Source organism: Plecotus auritus, assembly GCF_963455305.1.
Source record: "Plecotus auritus genome assembly, chromosome: 6".
Taxonomy (NCBI): Eukaryota; Metazoa; Chordata; class Mammalia; order Chiroptera; family Vespertilionidae; genus Plecotus; species Plecotus auritus.
In genome coordinates this window covers 72372590-72388698 of record NC_137773.1, presented here as the reverse complement: position 1 = coordinate 72388698, position 16109 = coordinate 72372590, and the positions used below count along the sequence as shown (strand labels likewise).

General features: G+C 40.3%; 1 protein-coding gene across 4 annotated transcripts in view; it reads right to left on the bottom strand.

Annotated features, from left to right (window-relative positions):
• PALLD (palladin, cytoskeletal associated protein) overlaps window positions 1-16109 on the bottom strand; it is a 407210-nt gene that overhangs the window by 201718 nt on the left and 189383 nt on the right. For all 4 annotated transcript variants that reach the window (XM_080676510.1, XM_080676507.1, XM_080676509.1 and 1 more), the window contains 2 exons: window positions 4496-4615; window positions 1951-2293 (listed from right to left, as the gene is read on the bottom strand). In XM_080676510.1, coding sequence (XP_080532636.1) covers window positions 1951-2293; window positions 4496-4615 — 463 coding nt within the window. The remainder of the gene's footprint in view (window positions 1-1950; window positions 2294-4495; window positions 4616-16109) is intronic.

Sequence of the window (16109 nt, the reverse complement as noted above, 5' to 3'; positions counted from 1 at the left end):
CTTAAACGCCTAAAGATTTGAAAAACAGGAAAACAGTGGTAAAAACTGGTACCTGTAAATGTTATTCCTAAGCTACCAGGTTTGTGATTAGGTGCCTGCCTTTCCCTACATTTCCTCATGAAGGGGAGAGTAAGTAACCCCTTTATACAGATCTTAAAACACTAACGTCTGTTTTTCCTGTATCTCATTTTATATTAAAAATCTGACTAATAGGCAAATCATGATGTCACTCTTCAAACTTGTGCTTAAGCTACTCATCCTCTTAATAACCACAGAATTGTTGTCTGTGTTTTGCAGACATGCCCCCGCCCCCCACCAGGCATACTAACATCACCATAAAGCAGAACTAAAAGCTGAGCAGCTGTTGAAACTCCTGAGATAAGAAGGGCTGAAATGCCTGTTAACAGCTCCTCCACTGCTCTCCTGTGATTCACATCTAATTTATGACAGCCATTACCATGGACACAGGTCACTTAATCAAGAGTCCAGGCAAGACCCAGCCATTAAGCAACATCCAGCCTTTCTTCTCCCCCGCACCCCGCCCACCCCCCACCCAATCCCCGGAGAGCAGGTCCCTTGTTTCATTAAAAGCACTAGAAATACATATTCAAAATGCAAAGATAAAAGGGGTCAGCCGTGGCAATTAATTTTATGGGTTGAAGCTACAGAGTGTCTATCTCTTCTAAGGCGGCCGCATTTGACCTCGTTTTACCTGTTCAGCGTCTCAGCAGAGTTGGAGCACAGGTATTAAATGTTCACCTGGCACCTTTCATACGACTGTACACAAATCTAGTGGCCCCACTGCCTGAAAACCGAGCCTGGACGGCATACAGGCTTAAGGGCGGGGTGGCCATAGACCGATTTTTGAAACTGCAACACAAGATTACCCAGAAGTTCATTTTTATAAAATTGTCTGCCCATTTGTTAACTTAAGGTATTCATTTGGCTGATTTATTTCATTAGTCTAATAATCATGAAATCAATGCAATGTACAAACATATAGCATATTCCAACATATGAGCCAATGACGGAGAAAAGAGAGTAGACTACAGAGGAACAATTCCTATCCCTAAAGTCATCTTTCCTGCCCCAAATCTAAAACATCAAACATCATGGGGAAATCTAAGGGGCTTTCCTCGATCCCGGCACATTCATTCCCGAGGAAATGTGACCTTGTCGGGTATGTATACATTTTATGTGATGCTGACATTTCCACTGACCTCTATCAGGGCAGTAATTCAAGGTCTGTTATGCTACGATAGAACCTTTGGAGGTAATTGATTTCTGTCTCTCTCTGACACTGTAAGGGCTCCATTCATAACAACTCTGCTGTGGAGTGCCAATGGAAACAGCTCCTGCAAGGTTCATCGTCCTAAGAAAATAGTGGCAATCAAATGTGAAGCTGGTATTCATGGAAATTCCAAAGCCCCGGAGGTCGTGTTGTGAAGGGCGCTCTTCTTCCTGACAAGCCTGGCTATCCCTGCTGTCATTCCCCTCCCGGGTTCTGTACAATGAATTTCCATCCTCATCCCCTTGTCTTCCTGTGCTTATCTAGAGCAGATTTCCTTACCGATTCTTACATTGAAAACATTTGGAAATGCCGTTCATAGAGAGCTCAGTGCAGGTCCCCTTGCCCATCACCTCTGGGGAGTGGCTACGACCTTGCTGTACAATGGAAGGCCACACGGAGCACCGATATTTTCACAGCTGGAACCAGTTATAGCTTTTTAGCAAAGGGCAGAGGTCACTGAGCTCCTCCTATATCTTCTTTATTTTTAGGTATCTTTTGTATTTTTTTTCAAAGACCCCACTTGGTAGCAAAGCCCCATCAGCCAGAGACAGCTGGCCTGCAGAAGGGGCAACGTGCCACAAAGTTGAGTCCAGGCAAAGACTTTTCACTGACCAGAGAGGCGATTTAGAAAGAGTTGTGAAACATGCAGAAATACTCACAGTTTCGGCTTGGCAAGCAGAGGTGGAGGCTCCTTCGTGGGTGAAAGCAGGACAGCTGGTGTTGGGGGAGATTTATTACCGTTCGCTTTGCCGTTAATCAGTCCGTTGACTCCGTGGCTGGGGTGCACTCCGTTCGTTTCCCTCTCGGCAGAACTGAATTGCATTTGAAGGGCTGCCATGCCACGGCCCAACTCCAGGCTGTTCACCTGCTGGATCTCGGCTGGTTTCTTTGGAGCCAACTCAAAGGGACTGGTCTCCAAGATCGGAGGGGGAGGAGGAAAGTGCTGGAAGTGATCGCTGTTGGAGTCATCCGTGGAGTTACAGCTACAGTCCTCAGTGTTGGCTGAGGAAGGGGAAAGAGAGGAAACAAATAATACGATGCTACTAACTCAACAGTTATGTTCATTCACCGTTATGGATGGTCTGAGGATCCCTCGGACCCTGGTGTTACAGAAGAGGTAGCTGTGCTGCTTGCATCTGACACAGAAGCGAAGCCAGCTGGAAGGCTTGGTTCGTCCAAGCTTGTTTGGGTGACTGCTGGTGTTTCATTTCCTGAATGGGCCCACAAGTGGGGAAAGCAGCTACCTATTCATTTCAAGCCAGAGCTAAAGACAGAACTTAGTTTAAAAATGACAACAGAAACAGTATCAACTAATAATGCTTTGTCTTCTCACATTTCAGCCACAGATCCGACTGAACATCCTATCTGAGCTTTACTAATATTAGCTCAAGCCCTAAGGTTTTATGTGATAAGCAATGAATAGGGAGGGATTCATTCTACTGAAAGCTAAGTAAAGCGCTGAGTCTAAGGGAAATGTCTTACGACCTCATAATTTTTTTCCAGTTTAGATGATTGCCACAGCCGTAACTCAACTTACACCCCCATTTTTTTTCTTTACTCTCAATAAATTGAATGTGTCTTAAGGTAAGATCCTGTCTTCTTTGGATTTCTCACTTTGCCCTGAGCCCAGCAGAGCTCCTGGAATGTACTCAAAAGCGCTTACCGAGGTGAACGGAGGAGAGATCAGCAGTATTTGTTTATTATGCTTGGCCTCTCTACCCCAGATAAAAATGCCAAGTTTTGCCACACAGACTTTGAGAGTCTGGAGTTTGGGCCATACTGTTGGAACACTGCACAATGGCTATGGCCATCTGATGGGACAGTCCTCAAGCCAACCAGAATCGAAACACTGGGCTCTTCCCCACTCTGTAGCTCCGACCATGCATGTTTAAAGCACTCATTCAATCAACTGTCTCCCATTAAGGTGAGCCTTTTCCTTCCTTTCTCCCTTCCTTTCCTTCTTTTTCTCCCTTCTTCCCTCTCTTCCTACCTTTCTTTTTTCTTTATTTATTCCATTTTGTTAAAACATTACTGTATCTTTTAAATCTTTATTATTGAGAGTATTATATATGTCCCCTCATTTTTTCTTTTTTAGCTTTCAATTCCCTCTCAGGCGTCTTTATTTTAAAGATGATGCTCAACTGTAGTTGACAGAACTGGGTGCCAAAACTCAGGGCAGAGAGGGGATTTTCGGCACTCTAGGGAAGCTATCTTGAGGCACATCAGCTCTGCCCAAGCATCCACAGTTCTTTTCTTAAGATGAAGACAATAACAATTCCCATGCTAAGCTCCCTGACCCAGGCTTGGTTGTGCCTCTGCTGCCCCCTAGCACCAAGTTCCCACGCTTCCAAAGAAATCAAAGTGCGATTCCATTGCTCTCTCCATGTCTCTCTCCTCCAGCCAACAACCCCATTTACTGACTCCCTGTGATCTGCACTATGTGTCAGGCCTGGTCAAGGATATATTTTAACATTTGCTGTAAAATAAATAATAGAGATGAGGCAATAAAAATAAACTAAGGTATAGCTATCAATAATAGCAGAAAAGAGCAAGCTGAAGTTACAGGAAAAGCTGTTTTATGTTGCCTTTGCTAGTGGTAAATTTCGGAGTTTAAAAAATATCCAGGTATTTTTGAATATTGGTTTTAATAGTATATTGCTGTAGTTTTTCATATCATAGTTATATTTCACTGTCAGTGAAATTTGACATCTGAGATCTTACAGTTTCTCCAAATTCCATCAGGTGTATTTTGTACTACTTTTTCAGAAGTTTCAATCCTGGGTTCAACCCTAATTTTTCTGAACATTTATCTCCTCTCCTGTGTTGACGCTGCTCAAAACAGTGATAGCATCTCCCATTCCCAGGTGGCCTTCTGATGTGAGCATGGTTTGGGGTTAGCATGAGCATGTTAGGAAGCCAGCTCCATCGCTTCCAAGACCAAGACTGCATGGGTGATTTATAAAAATAGCTCCACGGTGTTCAGTTGCTCCATTATCATTATCTTTTTGTTTTTCATCTCCACTTTCACTCCTCCTCCCCCAAAGCCTTTGTTTGCTGATGAAACACTGACCTTTAGGATAACTCTTGGAGTGGCAGCACGCATTCCCTATGGCTGAGCACTCCTCCTGCGAAAGTTCTCTCCCCCGTAGCAAACCACACTGAGGGCTGGGGGCAGAACCCTGTCATTTCTTACTCCTCACGTACCTGCGGTGACCACCAGCTGGGCAGTGCTGGTTACTGAGCCGTAGTCATTTCTTGCCGAGCAGGTAAAGACCCCTGCATCTTCAGGGAAAGTCTCAGCGATGACGAGGGTACAGATCTCCTCTGGAAGGGAACAAGAGGACAGAACACACCTCATCAAAGTGACACTGTGAAGTCACTTTGAAGAAGCCAGGCTCTCTGCCTTTCATGAACAAGCAAATTAGATAATGATTATGGAAGAAGTGCTTGACAAAAGAGTTCACAAGAGACTTTCATTACATTCACTTTCTCAATGTAGCCTAGTGGCAAAAGTCTTGGGAGTCAGACCCATTCTTTGTGATTTCAGACAAGATCAGCTTTGGTTTCCTCATCTATAAAATGGAGATAAGATATACCCAATGGGGTATCTGTTCAGATGAAACGAGATGTTTGCAAAGTGTGAGCCTCTGCACTTCATACGTGGAAGATGCTCAGGAGCTGCCAGCTCCATCCTCCTCTTCCCTAGTCATTTGTATGTGGGAGTTCTTCCTACTACAGGGTAGCTGACTCTGACTTATGCTCAAAGGAAAAGCAATGGGGGGCGGGGAATCAAGCTTCTTTGACATGATGACAAGGGAGGGGGGAGAACATAATATGTAAATGACCTGCAGACAATTATTCTGGAAGCTACTGGTACACAGTGTGGCCGTGTTATGCAGTGTGAAAAGCCCAGACTCTGGAACCAGTTGCCAGGGCTTGAGTAAGGGACCTGGTACACATCTTGCCTTTGTGGTTTTAGTCAACCTCCCCAAATGTCAATGTTCTACCTACCTTGTAGGTTTTATAATTAGTCCTGACTCATAAAATTAACTATCACAGGGTTACTGTGAGGGTTGATGATGATGACCATGACAATAGCTCACAGCTATGTAGCCCTTCTTAGGCACTAGGTATTGTCACCACTCTAAACACAGATTAATTTGGCTTTAATTCTCATGTCAACCTTATGCAGTGTTTCTCAACCTTTCTAATGCCGCGACCCTTTAATACAGTTCATGTTGTGGTGACCCCCAACCATAAAATTATTTTTGTTGCTACTTCATAACTGTAATTTTGCTACTGTTAATGAATCATAATGTAAATATCTGTGTTTTCCTATGGTCTTAGGCGACCCTGCTAGCGGTTCTCATCTTAGGCGACCCTGCTAGCGGTTCCCACAGGTTGAGAACCGCTAGCAGGGTCACCTAAGGCCATCAGAAAACACAGATATTTACATTATGATTCATTAACAGTAGCAAAATTACAGTTATGAAGTAGCAATGAAAATAATTTTATGGTTGGGGGTCACCACAACATGAGGAACTGTATTAAAGGGTCGCGGCATTAGAAAGGTTGAGAACCACTGAGTCCTTATGAGTTATATTTATTATTAGCCCATTTTATAGACTGGAAAATGAAGCACAATTAGGCGAATTTGCCCAGTGTCATATAGGTAATGTGGTAAAATCAGAATTTGAACCAAGCGAGGCTCCAGACTCCTAACAACTATCTACCTATTCTTGTGATATGAAATACATTGTGCCTACAACACTGCCTGGATATAGCAAATGCTTTGTAGCCAGTAAATGTGAGCTGTTACCATTAAAAACCCAGACCTAGAATTTATTAACTATTTTAAATTGAATTGTTATCTATATCTATATATATAAAAGGCTAAGTGACTGACCGTACGTCTGTCCAACCATCTGACCGACTGGCTGGCTGGTACATATGATGCACACTGGCAATTTAAAAATAAATGTTGACTTGCGCATGCGCGATACATACAAAGCTCTTACTGGTGCCAATCGCACATGTGTTTCGATCTGTCATTGTCAATCGTGAATTATATCTATTGATAATATTAAAAATATATCTAAACATGTGATTCTTTGCCCTAAAAATGAGCACATTCATAAATTAAGTAAAGAACTTTTGGATATACTCGATGGAGATTTTCACACCTATTTGAGTGATGGTTCCATCATTTCAACGGATGTTGCCAAAAAGGAAAAATTTCCCATCGAATTTCTTAATAGTATTACATTTCGGGAATGCCATGTCATAAATTAAAACTGAAAGTAGGTGCAATCATCATGCTACTGAGAAATCTTAATAGTAAATGGAGTCTTTGTAACGGTACTAGATTTATTATCACAAGATTGAGACCTAACATAATCAAAGCTCAAGTATCAACAGGATCTGCGGAAGGAGAGGTTGTTCTGATTCCAACAATTGATTTGTCTCTGTCTGACACTGGCCTTCCATTTAAATTAATTTAAAGACAGTTTCCCATGATGCCAGCATTTGCGATGACTAATATTCCTACCTGAACCCGTTTTTGGACATGGTCAGTTATATGTTGCTTTCTCTCGAGTTCGAAGAGTGTGTGACGTTAAAGTTGTAAATCACAAGGGAAATGAGTCAAGCACTCTGAAAGTGTTTTTACTGTTAATGTGGATACAGGGAGATATTAGAATAAGTTTAATCAATTTATTAGTCATTGTTTTTATGTGATGTTTTTGTTGTTTTTATATCATATCTTTACTTTTGTTATATGTTATTATTTATTAATCAATTTATATATTATTTTCATATACATTTTACTAATTTTCTGTTATCTCTGACACTTCTATTATAGAGAAAGGGCGAATAGCGATATTAAAATATTTCTTCTAATTAATTTCCTTTTGATGTGCGTGAATCTGTGCACCAGGCCACTAGCAGTAAAATAAAAATGATTATGCTGGTAAATTTCCTCATTTAACATCATCTAAAGGTGGAGATTTTAAGTGAAAAATGCGTAATGAAACACATTTTACCATAGGCTAACTGATATAAATAGGAGTTAAATTTTTATGGCATATTTCTAAATACAAAAACATCACCAAGCTTCTAAATCAAGACCCCAAACACTTCTAATACTAAACATTAAAATAAATGGGAGCTATACATACATTTAAGAAAGATGAAGAAAAATAAGATCATTATTTCTAATCCACTTACTCCAGTGTGGGGTCATGGGCAGGCAGAGCCTCTCCCAGCAACTCAGGGAACCAGATAGGATCCCACCCTGGACAGGATGCCCATCCATCACAGGGCACTCACACCCACGCACACACTCTCGCAGACTGGGACAATGGAGACCAGCAAATTCATGTCACATTCACATCTTTGGAATGTGGGAGAAAACCGGAGTCCCCAGAAACCCCCCACAAAACAATAAACTTCTTATATAAAGTGTATGCTATTATTTTGTATTCTACTTTATTTTACTTTAAAATAATGGTGCTTACCATCCACTTGCATGAGTCCATAGAGGACCGAGCACAGTCCCTGGCTCAATAGATATCAATAAATCTAGGTACTTGGCATATTAAGAAAAGTGTTTTTCCAAAAAATATGAAAACACATTCATAAAGATATCTGCATCCCTACGTTCATTGTAGCACTACTTCCAATAACCAAGACACAGAAACAACTTAAATGTCCACAGGACAACGAAGATGTGGTACATATACACAATGGAATGTGACTCAGCCATAAAAAAGATTAAATACTGCCATTTGCAGTACACATGGATCTTGAGAGAATGTATGCTAAGTGAAATAAGTCAGACGGAAAAAGAACAAAAGCCATATAATTTTACTTATGTGGAATATAAAACCAAAAATGCAACAAATGAACTAACAAAACAAACAAGAAACTCATAGGTACAGAAAACAGAATGGTAGTTAACAGAGAGGAAGAGGGGTGGGGGGAAGCGTGGAGAAGAGGAGTGAGGGGAGGGTAACGGGGTTCAACCATATGTTGACAGAAGGAATCTAGTCTTTGGGAGTTGAGCATGCAATAGAATTCACAAATTTTGAATTAAAATATCACACACCTGAAATTTATAAAATGTTATTAACCAATATTACCTTAGTAAATTTAATTTTAAAAAAAGGAAAAAAGCCGAAACCGGTTTGGCGCAGTGGATAGAGCATCAGCCTGCGGACTGAAGGGTCCCAGGTTCGATTCCGGTCAAGGGCATGTACCTTGGTTGCGGGCACATCCCCAGTGGGGGGTGTGCAGGAGGCAGCTGATCGATGTTTCTCTCTCATCGATGTTTCTAACTATCTATCCCTCTCCCTTCCTCTCTGTAAAAAATCAATAAAATATATTTAAAAAAAAAAAAAGGAAAAAAAAGGATTTTCAGGTAAAGGTTTGGCAGGTGCTAATACATTTAAAATACACAATTATTATTTGATTTAAAGGTTACTAAAAAGAAGGAAAACAATGGAATTATGGAGCATGAGGATATATATATATATATATATATATATATATATATATATATATTTAACTACGTTATACACAGTTCTTGGCTTTCCAATTGAAGAAGAAGATAGAAAGTGTAAAAACAATTCAAGTTGGACCTTCACATAAGATTAATCATTTGGAAAGTGAGATTTATCTGGAAAGTTACAAGAGAGAGGAACATTTTAAATTGAATGCCTAAGGTTACAGAATGAGTTAAACGTCTAGTTAGCCAGAGGAGGGTATATAAAACTTAGATTAGTAAAGGATGTTAGAGATTGACTAGCCCAAATCCCTCATTTCCTCAGGTGATGTCAAAGTAATTCTCACAAGGTCTTGGCTAATTAACGTCAAAGCCAAAATGCTGAGGTAGGCATCCAGCCTCCCACAAGTATGCTCTTTGCTTCCTTGTCTAGGACACAGGAACCCAATGTGAAATGAGGTAATGAGAAATTTATCATGGGAAACAAGGAGTTTCCTGGATCTGAACATTTAATTACTCTCACTATCCAAATAATTCACTAGAAATTCATCTGTACAAGGAGATGATGGGCTCTGTGTCCTCCAAGGTACAAGACACATCGGCATAGGACATAAGCCAAAGTGCACTGGAAAGTGGACATGCTGATATTTAAAGAAATGAACAGCCCAATCTTATTTTTTTGGGGGGTGGGGAACCCTCATATATTCATTGGCCTCTGAAAGATGGGCTTCAGGCAGAGGTAGGTCACCTTTGTTTCCTCTTGGCAGATGATGCTGGGAGCCGTGAAGCCTCCCCAGCTTTCAGCATCACCTCTGAGCTTCCTGCCCAGGCAGCCGCTGCCTCTAGCCCCACTCCACCCATCTTCCCAGGGCTTGGTGCCCTCAGGAAGGTCTTCTCTCACCTATTTACCTCAAAAGGCAGAGTTTCTGGAGACACTGAGCAAAATGCCTATTGCAATTCAATGCCTGCGAATGCTTTCATTGTAAAGATAGACATGCTTCTGTGTCTTGAAACCTATGTTTAAAAAGACAAACTCTTCAGGGGTAATATAAAGCAGGTTTGGAGTGAGTATCTTAACACGTAGAGTTCTTTCTTATATTTTCCATAATTTTGTGATTTTTTTTTTTTAGTTATGCCGTTTTAAGAAAACTTGAATTTGTATATACACTGAGTGGCCAGATTATTATGATCTCTGAACGCATAATATTATGGCCACTCAGTGTATATCCTATGTAATAAAAGGCTAATATGCAAATTGTCTCCTCGACTAGGAGTTCGACCAGCAGGCAGGCCAGCCAACTGCCCATGTCCCCTCCCCATGACCAGGCTGGCCAGACCCCACCCATGCACGAATTCATGCACTGGGCCTCTAACACACACACACACACACACACACACACACACACACACACACACACACACACACATATATATATATATATATATATATATATATATATACTGCGTGGCCAGATTATTATGCGTTCAGAGATCATAATAATCTGGCCACTCAGTGTATAGTTCTCCTTCTAATCCAGAGGACCCCTTTGAGAATGAAATTTTATGATCCTCCCCATTTGTCCATGACTTTGAAGATAAATGAAAAACCCTTAATGTGGCCATAAAGCCCTAAATGATCAGGCCCTGTCTCACGTTAGGTTCTTTCTGTGCTGCTCACCTTCTTTTGTTCTGAGCTCTGGACTCACTGGGCCAACCCTGGAGAAGCCACATTCCTTTGAGTTTTGTTTTTTAAAATTTCTTTGTATTGTTGAAAGTTTTATAGGTGTTCCCTTCCCCTTCACCTCCCATTGACTCCCTCCTCCCCGGTCCCACTCCCTCACCAGGCCTTCATCCACTATTGTCTGTGTCCATGGGTTATGCATATATGCACATAAGTTCTTTGTTTAATCTCTTCCAGCCCCCTTTCTCTGAGATGGTCAGTTTGTTGGTGGCTTACATGTCTCTGGACCTATTTTGTTTGTCAGTTTATTTTGTTTATTAGATTCCACATATGAGTGGGATCATGTGATAGTTGTCTTTCTCTGGCTAGCTTATTTCACTTAGCATTGGACTCTCTAGGTCCCTCCACCCTGTCTCAAAGGGCAAGAGAGCCTTCTTTTCACCGCTGCATAGTATTCCATGGTATAAATGTACCACTTTTTTTATCCACTCATAAGCTCTCCTCCCAAAGCAGTTAGCACTCTCTTACTCAGCCTCACATTTCCACCTAAACATTACTTTCTCAGAGAATTCCTTTTTGGTTAGACTTGGTCACATCCACCAAGGATAACAAAGTTTCCTGGGAGACATCTATCACAACTATAACTAAATAATTTGTTGTGTAATAGTTCCTGATTCCTTGACTAGAGTGTGACCTCTGTGAAAGCAAAAAGCATTTGTTTTGTTTCTGGATATACTCTCAGCTCCCCATAAATATTTTTTAATAACGTATGGATAAAATTTAGATTGGGGGAGAAGCTGAATAAACATTTGCTTTACAAAATATGTTTTCTAAAGACATTCTCAATAAGACTGATTTTCCTACAAGCTTCCTTTGTGTTTCAAATGTGATTAAACAAATTTCACTTCATATAAATTTTTAGGCAATTGCATAAGAGAAAGTATGCACAAGAATAAAGTTAATGACCAACTGAATATCTAGAGGTTACAAACTTACAGAACAAAATAGGGAAAAATTAAAAAGCACTGAGATGTTCTTTGTATGATCTCCATGCACTGCTATGTCTAAATAATGTTTACCAGAAAAAGTTTTAATCCAATGTCCCCAAAGGTTGTTTAGCTTTTCTTCTTTTGGAAAATGTCCTCCAAAAGTGACAATATGCTCACATTTTGTTGCTAGAAAGCAACATCATAGCTTGTATGGTTCTGACATTATGAACATGAAGAAAGCCAGAAGGAAATGAGATGAGCCAGGTTGTAATATTGCATTTTCATCTGGTAGCATCTTACTTAGACAAAGACACCCACCACATCTGTAAAATACATTTTGGTGAGGAATGGAAATCAGGAAATGACTGCTTATATCAAATAAAGGGAGTTAGAAGCTTATGTATTTGTACTAAAAGAACTGCCTCTAGTTTAAATGGAAACTTTAAAATTATTAATGATGGTAATGATGATCCATTTTAATTCAATTTTCCCAAGTGAAAGATTTTTATCTGCGGGGATATAATAAATTACTAAGTTGGAAACTATTGTTGCTGGTGATAAATTCTGTTTGTTCATAGTTACCTAAAAATTACTTAATCACATCTATATCTCCCAGAAGTCAACCCTGAATTTCATTCAAGTCCTTGGGCAGACTAAACACTTGGTTAAATACTACAAAACTATTTTGCTTGCAGACACTCATAAAAAGATGAGGCAGCAAGAATATTACTAGGTCCCCTGGGTAATAAAGGGACATTTTCATAAATCCCTTCCTTCACAGCCTAACTATAGAGAAACCCAGCTTTTTCTTCTAAATCACATGGTTTGGCTAACACCACTGATAACAAAGAACTCTGAGCTAAAATCAATAAGACGAAATTCCGTGTGATTAAATGCAAGACTTGTATAAAGTTTTATAAAGGGTTTTTAAAAAGTTGTGAACTGTATCATATACAGAGAAACATATTGAAAATATACAGTTTAAGGAAGAGCCATGAAATGAGTCCCTGTGGACTCATCAAGGCTAAGAAGTAAGATATTACCAATACTTTAGGAATTCCCTGTATGCCTCCCCAAGTACATCTTTCTTCTTTTTTTTTTTTTTTTAAATCCTCACCCGAAGATAAGGAGAAAGGGAGGGGAGGAGGGAGCGAGGGAGGGTGAGAAAGAGAAAGAGAGAAATCAATGTCAGAAACATTGATTGGTTGTCTCCCATATGCACCCCAACTAGGGATCGAACCTGCAACCTAAGTATGTACCCTGGCCAGGAATCAAACCAGAAACCTTTCAGCTTATGTGACAACGCTCCAACCAAGTCACAATGGCCAGGACCCTTCTCCTTTTGAGGTCATCATTCCTTTGATTTTCTTTGTGTTTACCACATATGTATATATCCTTCAAAAATGTGTTTTAAAAAATGAAATAATATTTTAATTCCATAAACTTAAAAAAAAATTTGAGTAACAGGCACAAATGTTGTATAAAGAAAAGGCAAACTTTTTCCTGTTAGAAGAAAGCCCCCAGGAACTATCTGGGGGCATAAATTGGCTTCAACTTCCCTATGAGCTTACAAAAGTCCCATAGAGGTCATCACTGGGAAAGATTAAGGCTCGGTGGGGACATCTGGCAGGGCTAAGTGTAGGCAGGAGTTGGTGCAGTGGGTGTCTCCATGCTTTTTTTTAAGTTCAACATGGCTAACTTCCAGACCTCAGCACCATTCAAATCCAAACACGTGTGTGGCAGGGTTGCTCTCAGCTGACCCAGGAGGCAGTGTATGGAGGGGAAAGCAGGGCAGGACAAGTAGAGGCAAGAATTTGGGTCAGGGTTACCACCCTCCCATTCTGTCACCAGGGCAAAAGATGGAGCAGTGGCAATGAGCTCTTAGTAATGAAAGCCGCCATGTATCAGTCTCATGAGTCACACTGATCCAATCTGGGCTTGTCCTCCATTCCTGACATACAGCTATCAGCCTCTGGGGTTGCCTCTGACCTGTACTTGAGTTCCTGCTTCCTATCCCCACACCTTGCTCTTTCTGGATGAATTCTCTTGCTGTGGTGAAGTACATCCTACGGGTTGTGGATGAAAATATCAGAGACCTTGCAAGATTGAAAAATCGTGACTACATCTTCATATTAAATTAAAAGTTTGGCTGGGTACAGAATTCTTAATTAGAGATAATTTTACTTCATAATTTTAAAGGCTTGGCTTAATTGTCTCTTTGTGTTTAATATAACTGCTGAGAAGTCCTAAGTCATTCTGATCTTGTTCGTTTATATGTGACTCGATATTTATCCCTGGACACTAGTAGAATCATCTCCTTGTCACTGAATTTCACAATAATGCATACTGCTGTGGATTTATTTTCACACATCCTGCACTCAGTGGGTCCTTTCAACCTGGAAAATGATATCCTTCAGTTTGTGGAAGTAAAAAACAAATTTCATCGACATCTCTCCCCCTTTTTTCTCTCCTCCTGGAATCTCAACGATGCATGTCTAGTCTACCCGGCAGGTTCTCTAGTATCTCTTTTCTCTTACATCACTTCTCTTGACCTTTCTGGTTTACTCTGTGGAACATCGCCTCTACTTTTATGTCCGCTACCAACTTTTTCATTCCAAGAACTTTTTGTTTTCCGAATGTTCCTTCCTTTCTCCTTCTTCCTTTTTATTTTTACTTCTTGGATGCACTGATTTTCTTGTCTCTCTGAGGAGTGTTCATTTGTTTTTTACATTTTCTTCTCTTTGCAAGTCTGTTTTCTCCAAGTTTCTATTTAGGGGAGTTGCTTGTTTCTTCTGCAGCATCTACAATAGAGATTTCTCCAGACGTCTTTCATCTTTTCTGATCTGACATGGCTGTGAGTTGCTTAGAAGCTCTGAGCACTAGAGAGGAACTTTGGCCTTCCCATTAGCATAATCTAGATGGTCTCTTTGCAGGAGAAACTCCCATACTATTATGTATAGATCTTTTTTCTCTCGGGATGTTCAGATTGCCCAGAAAAGAGTCCTTCACTCTGCCAGGAAAGGAAGAGCTCACAGGCCAGCCAGCCTTCTAGAAGGGTATGTAGGAGGAAGATGGGAAGTAGGAGCATTTCAAATTCTAAGTGTTTCTCCATTTTCTGTTGGTATATACTCACATGGGCCTTTCTCATCTCTCCCCAGAGATTTAACCAACATTTCTTGGCCCATGGAATGCTAAGTATCTTGGTAATGTTTTTAGGTGCTCCAAAGCAAGTGATATACCTAAAAGCTTCGTTTGTTAAGAAATTATCTCCAAAAAATTTAAGTATTTAGGTCTTAAGAAAAAAAGTACACATAAATGTAAAGAAATGGTTATCTTAATCCTAAATAACCACAAGTACTTTCTAATGGATGTGTACATCTGCTGGATTCTGCACAACCCTTCTCAGAATCAGAATGAACACAGCAGCCTCATTTCATATTCCATGTTGATTTTCATGTGGTACTTGTTACCACATACACATAAACTGTTACCTCAGTTTCACACAGTTATGATGTCATAGAAAGAATGGAGAGTGATCTAACGTTGAAACTCTGAACTATTTTAAACTAGTAGTTTTATCTATCAGAAGTTGAGTATCACAATATTAAGGCACTTCCATCAGTTCAGTGTGGCACCCTGGGGTACCTTGTCACACAGTTTGGGAAACAGAGTTTATTTATATACAGCCCACTGTTGTTTTACCCACCATCAGAACCTGGATTTGAATTATGTTCTTCACTATGTACAATCCACTGGAATCTCAACAAACACCCTCACCACTGCACTCCTGCAACTCAGCACCTTAACCCATTTAACAAAATGTAATCTACTTCACATTCTGAATCACAGAATCCAAAATGGGCTTGACGGCACACGAGCCAGGATGATGGGTGGCACTGGTAGCAGAGATTCATATTGAAAGTAGGAGACACCATACGTTTATATGTATAATTCCCCAACCAGTAAGACACTTTTTTGTGTTTTCAATTTGCTTGGTATTACACAATGCTATAAAAGTAACTCAATACAGTTTGTGGTTGTTTTCAGACAGCTGAGTAAGGGCCTGAGTATTAACAGCTGTCAAATGAGTCTCCTCTGCTCTCCGCCCACCCCACCCCCATTCCCACCAGACTAGTCTTTGAAGGATCCAATCAGTGAAAAGTCAGAATGTCAAAGAAGAAGCCCAGAGCAGGTAGTATGACAAACGGATGTTGGTCTTAAGGAAGCTGACTTAGCTATTAATGCACAAAACAGTCTGAAAAGATTTCGTGATGCAAGCTGACTTCTGTCTAGACAGAGAAGGGGGTGTAAAACATATGAGACAGATACAACACAGTAGTGACAAGAAAAACCTGTTTCAGTTGCACAAATGCATAGGGAGGGAATTTGCTAGTTCCTTCTTTATCTAAATATCTAATCCCTAGTGGTGCTATATCTAGGTACTAGTGAATTTCAGTTTTACTTCTAGAGTTTTAAAACATTTACACATAAATAAGAAATGGGAGGATAGTGAAGAAAAGAAAAAAAGAGATAAAAAGAATGAGGGTAATATAGAAAGAGGGAGGGAAGGATGAAGGGAGTGGGGAGATAGAAGGGAGAGAGGGTGAGAGGGAGAGTGAGAGGGAGGGAGGGAGGAAAGAAAGGAAG